The sequence below is a fragment of the Xyrauchen texanus genome, chromosome 41 (assembly GCF_025860055.1).
Source record: "Xyrauchen texanus isolate HMW12.3.18 chromosome 41, RBS_HiC_50CHRs, whole genome shotgun sequence".
NCBI lineage: Eukaryota > Metazoa > Chordata > Actinopteri > Cypriniformes > Catostomidae > Xyrauchen > Xyrauchen texanus.
Genome location: NC_068316.1, coordinates 2941495 through 2948808, shown reverse-complemented (window position 1 = coordinate 2948808; position 7314 = coordinate 2941495). Strand labels below are relative to the sequence as shown.

Genomic DNA, 7314 nt, shown 5'->3' with positions numbered 1-7314 from the left:
ATCTGTCTGTCTGTCTGTCTGTCTATCTATCCATCTGTCTGTCTGTCTGTCTGTCTGTCCGTCTACTGTCATTCTATCTATTTGTCTGTCTGTCTGACCATCTGTCTGTCCGTACGTACGTCTGTCTGTCTGACAGTCTATCTATTTTTCTGTCCGTTTGTCCATCCATCTGTCTATCCGTCTATCTATCTGTCTGACCATCTATCTGTCTATCTGTCCGTCTATCCGTCTGTCTGTCTGATCATCTGTCTGTCTGCTATCATTCTATCTATTTGTCCATCTGTCTGACCATCTGTCTATCTATCTATTTGTCTGTCTGTCTATCTCTCTGTCTGTCTGTCTGTCTATCTGTCTATTTGTCTGTCTGTCCATCCATCTATCTTTCTGCTGTCGTTCTATCTATCTAGTTGTCTGTCTGTCTATCTCTCTGTCTGTCTGTCTGTCTATCTATCTATTTGTCTGTCTGTCCATCCATCTATCTGTCTGTCTGTCTATCTATCTATTTGTCTGTCTGTCTATCTCTCTGTCTGTCTGTCTGTCTATCTATCTATTTGTCTGTCTGTCCATCCATCTATCTGTCTGCTGTCGTTCTATCTATCTATCTGTCTGTCTATCTCTCTGTCTGACATCTGTCTGTCTATTTGTCTGTCTGTCGGTCCGTCCATCCGTCTGTCTGTCCATCTGTATGTCATTCTATCTATTTGTCTGTCTATTAATTTTTCTATCTGTATGTCTGTCTGTCTGTCTATTAATTTGTCTATCTGTCTGTCTGTCTGTCGATCAGTCTGTCTGTCCATCCATCTCTGTCTAAACTTTTCCTTGGTTTTTATTTGATTCTCATATCTAGTATTTGCAGTATTTGAGTGTCAGCATCTTGCAATTGTATCTTCATTATCTTGATTGTTCCAAGACTGTTTCTTGGAATATATTTAGAGGGAACGCCAGCGGAAGTCGGTTAAGACACTGTCAGCTTCAGGGTGGATGGATGCTGTTATCATGCGGTTAAAACATACGTTTGGCATTATCGTTATTTTTTAACCAGACTGTGAGAACGAAAAATCCAGAGCTACATTTTCGAGAAGGAAACTCCACTGGTATGACACATTAACGTTCATTAACAGATCACTAATAAAGCTTTTAATATTTTTTTAATATGAATATAAAATTATACACTGTATATATAAAAATGTTGAGATATTTCTAATTTGCTGTTAGTTTTGACCTATTAATGAAAACTATGAAGGTTAGTGAAGCATGAAGTGAGTCTCCTGATGGGTCTCCTCGCCGCCCTCTAGTGGTCAAAATGCAGAACGACACCGGCAGCTGAACCACAGAACCGCAGAACCGCAGCCAGACAGTCTGCCACCGATCCACAGACTGCTGGGGCCCTGCTTACATGCCTCACACTCCTCATGTCATGAAGCCCACAGCTCACACAGAGGGATACCCCTACAGCCCCTCCAATCCACTGTGCACCAGTTCCAGAACCAATAGATGCTCTTAAAAACATGACATTATAACTAACTTTTATTAATAATAGCCTATCTATCTATAACAAAAAATACAATTCCCCCGATGCTCGTCGTTTGGACATCAGGCCCCTCATTGCTATTGAGTTGTGGCGCTGTGAGGGGTGCCGCGTCTCTCTATGTGGCCCGTTTAAACACTTAATTGCGCCCGTTTATTTGGTGACCCGAGAGTTCACGCGCGGTGGTTCCTGCCAGTGGCGAGAGCAAAGGTCGAGCGCGAATCCACAAACCTCCACACAGACCAGAGGCGCTTTAATGGACCAATTATTGGATTCCTAAGCACTTCAACAGCATATTTTCCTTCTTTCCCTGGGAAAAAGCAATGTCGCCTGTGTGCACGATGAGAAATGCGCAGTGTCGGATTAAAATCAGTAATCATTTAAAAAATAACAATATGCATTATATGGGTCAGAGACAAATGGGTGTGTCCGAGGTGATAAAAATAATATATATATATATAATATTATTATGTTATTATTTTATTTTTTGATCTAGTTTAAAAAATGTGTGCCAAATTAGTATAAATGTAATATTTGTGTCCAATTTGGTCATGTATATTGAAAAAAATTATATTGATGGTACTTTCTAAAAAAAATAAAAAATAAAAAATGTGCTGTAAACATCAAGTAAAAGGGTTTAAAGTAGCTACTGTCCTTGAATCTTAAATAAGAGCGTGCACAACTTAAAAAATGTTTTCAAATACACATTTGACAAATATCATGTATTTGTTTAGGCACGAATATTAAGAGGTTTTCATAAAAATGTCCAAATATCTGATATTTTTCAAACTTCACACACTTGAGGGTGTAAAGGGGTTTTACTAAACATAAACAACAAAACGGCTTCCTGCATGTTGGTCGCACCACGTGACTTTGATTTGGTCGAATAAAGTTTCACTGTTCATTTTTTAAAGAAATATGAATGAAAGGTTATTCTGCACTACTCATGCCAACATTTCTTTGGTCAAGAATGACAGATTTTAACGTGTCTACGGATGGTTACACCACATGACACTTAAGACATGAACGCTTTTAAGATTTTATGACTTTAAAAATGTCATAATTCCATACATTTATAGGCACTCAAAGCGCTTTACATAGTATAGCAGGAATCTCCTCAACCATCCACCTGGATGATGCAACAGCAGCCAAAGTGTGCCAGAACACACACCAGCTATTGGTGGAGAGGAGAGAGTAGAGTGAAGTAGCCAATTCGGGGAGGGAGATTATTAGGAGGCCATGATAGATAGGGGCCAACAGTGGGAATTTTTGACCAGGACACATGGGTTATACCCCTACTCTTTACAGGGCCGCAGAACCACAGAGAGTTTTAATGACCACAGAGAGTCAGGACAGTGCTTTTTTTTACAGTATAGTGTCCCGGTCACTATACTGGGACATTAGGACTCACACAGACAGCAGGGTGAGCACCCTCTGCTGGCCTCCCTAATACCTCCCATCCAGGTACTGACCAGACTCAACCCTGTTTAGCTTTAGTGGGCAACCAGCCGAGAGCTGCAGGGTGATACGGCTGCGGACAATGAGAGTGTACACAACTTAAACACCAGATGACCAGAACAAAAAGTGCATTGTCATAAAAACGTCTTTTTTGGGGCAGCTGTGTTTCAGGTGGTAGAGCGGGTCGGCTGCTAATCGCAGGGTTGGTGGTTCGATTCCTGGCCCACATGCTGAAGTGTCCTTGGGCAAGACACTGAACCCCACCATGTGTGTGTGTGTGTGTATGTGTGTGTGTGTGTGTGTGTGTGTGTGTGTGTGTGTGTGTGTGTGTGATTGGGACACAGTGTAAAGTGCTTCGGTAACCTCTAAGGTTAAAATAAGGTGCTATATAAGTGCCAACCATTTACCATTTATAAATGTCCAAATATCGGATATTTTTTTTTAAAGGTCGTAAAAGTGTTTTTGTCAGCATAAACGACAAAACATTTACATGCATGTTGGTTACTCCACATGACTTTGATTTATTGGACTAAAGTTTCATATTGGAAAAACTATTATTCTTTAAAGAAATATGAATAGAAAATTATTCTGTACTCATGCCAAAATGTGAGGCTTTTAATGAGCCTTCGGGCAGTTACACCACATGACAATTTTGACATAAAGCCCCAGAAAAATATCAAAAATGTATTCAAGGTGTATTCAATAAATTGCATCTTATAATGTATTTTAAAGTCATTTTATCGATCTGGGCAAAAGTCCAATTAGCCAAATTCTGCAAGGATCCCAACATGTTTGAAATCAATGATTCAGCACAGATGCAACCAACTGAAAAGTGTCATTTAACTGCGGTATGCTGAATTATGAGGTTTCCATTTGAGCATTATTTACGCACCACATGTGACCCTTCATAATAGGTGGGTTAGTGTCATGGAATGTGTAAGATATGGAAAATCCTAAATGTGTGTTTTCTGCTTGGTGATTGCTGGACCCGTGATAAATCTAGGGCTGTTGTGACAGATATTTTCCTTCACTGCGCTGTGTGTGTGGACATGGCTGGGAGGGGGGTCTCATTGTATGTGTGTGCGTTCTGCTGTCAGTCAGACTGAGGGTTCTTGGTGAGCTGCATGGCGCACACACACTCTTAAAGCTGACGGGGGGAGGGCATATTTAACTTGGGAAAGAGAGTTCTTCTCCAGACGCACTCATTCACCAGGGTGCCTTCGCTGTATCAGGACCATCCGCGGGGGTTTTGGACGGGTTTTGCGCTCTGCGATGAAGCTGCTCTTTCTGACAGGACGTTTGACAGCAGGGATATGATGGTTCTTGAAAATCCTCTGCAGATATTTGCTGGACTTCTCTCTGTCAGTGCGTAGACAACCGCTCAAGTGATTGCGCTTCTCGGAACTGGCAAGTTTCTGTGAAAAGTTCGGACCGGTGGAGTGTAAAAAAATGTTCTTTTCTATTCGGAACAAACACATTTGAGCTTCTGATTGCGAGTGGACTCTTGAGGATCAGTGTGAGCGCTCTCTGGAGGGCCTGAGCGGCTCTTGTCCCGGTTCAGCAGCGCCGGTTCGGCGGGACGGGCTGGAGCCTGTCAGTGTGAGAGAGAGAGAGAGAGAGAGAGAGAGATCGCGAGAGAGAGAGAGAGAGAGCGCGCGTTCATAAAAGCAGTGCGTAAAAATAACATCAGCTGAGACGCGCGCTGACATTTCAAACGACAGTTTGGGTGCCACACGAGGGGAAAAAACGAGTAGGGTGCAGAGACTGTGCCATCCCATCTGAGAGCAAGCGTTGCCATGGTGACCCACAGACAAAACGAGTAACGTAGCTGCAAACGGGAGTCAAACGCTGATGAGGATACCACTATACACAGCTAGTTGGCAAGCCTCACCTGAACTGTCCGAGGGGGATCACTAAAAAAACTCCCGTCCCATGTCATTCCGGTCCACGCGGCCGTCTATTAAAAGGATCTCGCTCGTGCTGTCGTTCGGACTATTTATGCACGGGTGTGTGAGGGCGCAGTGAGGCCAACTCCACTCCATAGACAGACAGAACACGAGTCATGGGCATCTCTCACGCGCTGCTGCTGCTCCTCCTGTGCGCGCACGGCATCGCGGCCCAGCATTTCCTGCGCCTGCGGCCCTCGCCCAGTGAGCATCTCCCCGTCCCGGACCTCAAGGAAGACCCAGACCCGGAGTACGACCCGCGCGAGCAGGATCTCTTGGAGAGGACCCTACGCAAAAAGCTAGGAAGCCACTTCGACCCCAACTTCATGTCCATCCACCTGCCCGTCCAGCTGAACGCGAGCGCGCCGCCGGACGTGCCGGGACCGCGCGCGCCCATGCCCGTCGAGCTCAAGAAGCTGGAGCTGACGGAGACGCCGTACGGGAGGCGAGTCAAGGTGGGCAAGAAAGCGCGCCGGAAGTTCCTGCAGTGGCTGTGGACGCACACGCACTGTCCCGTGCTGTACGCCTGGAAGGACCTGGGCGTGCGCTTCTGGCCGCGCTTCATCAAGGAGGGGAACTGCTTCACCGAGCGCTCGTGCTCCTTCCCCGAGGGCATGTTCTGCAAACCGGTCAAGTCCGTTACGAAGACCTTCCTCCGGTGGTACTGCCAGGGCTTCTCGCGGCAGAAGTACTGCACGTGGATACCGGTGCAGTATCCCATAATCTCCGAGTGCAAGTGCTCGTGCTGAGCTGTGTGTGTGTGTGTGTGTGTGTGTGTGTGTGTGTGTGTGTGTGTGTGTGTGTGTGTGTGTGTGTGTGTCCATGGACTGGACGCGCACGGACTGGAAGAGTATCTATAATATGAATTATTGCACTGTTGACCCACGGACAGGGATGTGGCGCCACATAGCGAATCTATTTTTTTATATATAGCTTTTTAATTCAAAATATCAAACATATGTACATAGTTAAGTGAAGAGAAGAAGAATGCAGCTATTTTTTTGTGTTTGTTATAAGAACAGGACCATAATCTCATGAGGAGCACTTCGAGTTGGAAGAGCACGTGGTTATTTTTATAGCAATTATGAAGATGGAAATGATGAAGTTCACTTTCCACATCCGAACTCTTGTACTGACTGGAAAAAAAAAACTGATACACTACAATGATGCCTAGAGGTTTTGTACAAATATTAATATCAATAATTATGGTGATGATTGAAATATTTTTAAAAAGACTGAGGGTAAAAAAATATACACTTGCACTCAGCGTTTATGGAAATCATATAGTATTTTAGTAAGAAAGCAAATGTGTATGTTTTATTTATTGTTTTAACGTTTGTGAGTATAGATAAAGAGAATAGAATATACCAGAAATTCTACTTGAAAAGTTCTAAAAAAATAAATTTAAGAAAAGTATTAATAATAATAAACATGTCAGTGTAAATGCAATGGTTTTAGCAATAAAATATAATGTTTTATGTCAGACTAAAGAATGCATTCTTCCTATCTTTAAATGTATCAAAGTGTTGATGTAGGCTATATATTGATTGAAGCTTTAAAAATGTGCATGCACAGGAGTAAAGATCACATTTCAACTTGTAATCGTTTACATGTTTGATTCCATTTGATCAGCTTGTGTTCCCTGGGAATCGAACCTATGACCTTGACGTTGCAAGCGCCGTATTCTACACTATCCCCACAGCTGGAGGAGATCCGTGCTTGCACAATCCACAATCCAGTATTGTTTTCTTTGTGTGGTCTAAATGGTTAATAATACTGGTTTTGGTGTGGAAACACTCAAGAGACTGAGTGCACTGGGGGAGAGGAGCTGAGGGTGTCAGAGGCGGCTTGGAGACGTCTGATTTACGGGCCACGACACACACCGCGGCCGCCAGTGTGGAGCTGTTCTTCATTGTGCGTAAAAGCGCGCCGATGTTAACACACCGCTAAAATATGATTCAGTCATTTTCAAACACTGTCATTGGTGAAATAGAGCAGTGAGAGGGGCAGTCGTTCCTGGCTAGGCTACTACTTCTGGAAAAGGGAAGAGAAAAAAAAAGTCTGAGCTCCTTAAAAACAAGCGAGAGAGACAGAAATCTGAGCCCGAGACTCGTCCAAAAGTCTCGGCGTGAGAAACAAAGGCTGCAGCCCTCCACAATGGTGAACTGATGCTGACGGTACCAGACTGTTAATTAGTCAGCAAACATGCCGTCTGAGAGTTCAAGAGATATGAGACTCATAAAACAACTTCACACACATGCACAAACACACACACACACGCACTCCAACCGCGACGGCCCTCAGTGCTCCAGAGGCACACACGCACACGCAGTGAATCACGCCCTCGAAAGAGCTGTCATTTCAGCGTCAAGATCGTTTACA

At 43.9% G+C, this 7314-nt stretch overlaps 1 protein-coding gene across 1 annotated transcript; it reads left to right on the top strand.

The window, feature by feature from the left end:
• Positions 1–4149: 4149 nt before the first annotated feature.
• LOC127634224 (noggin-2-like) lies at positions 4150–6377 on the top strand. The gene has a single exon (XM_052113683.1). The coding sequence runs from the start codon at positions 5049–5051 to the stop codon at positions 5679–5681; it is 633 nt and encodes a 210-aa protein (XP_051969643.1). The 5' UTR covers positions 4150–5048; the 3' UTR covers positions 5682–6377.
• Positions 6378–7314: the final 937 nt, after the last annotated feature.

Coding starts and splice junctions, on each gene's coding strand:
- LOC127634224 (XM_052113683.1), top strand. CDS start 5,049: ATGGGCATCTCTCACGCGCTGCTGCTGCTCCTCCTGTGCGCGCACGGC.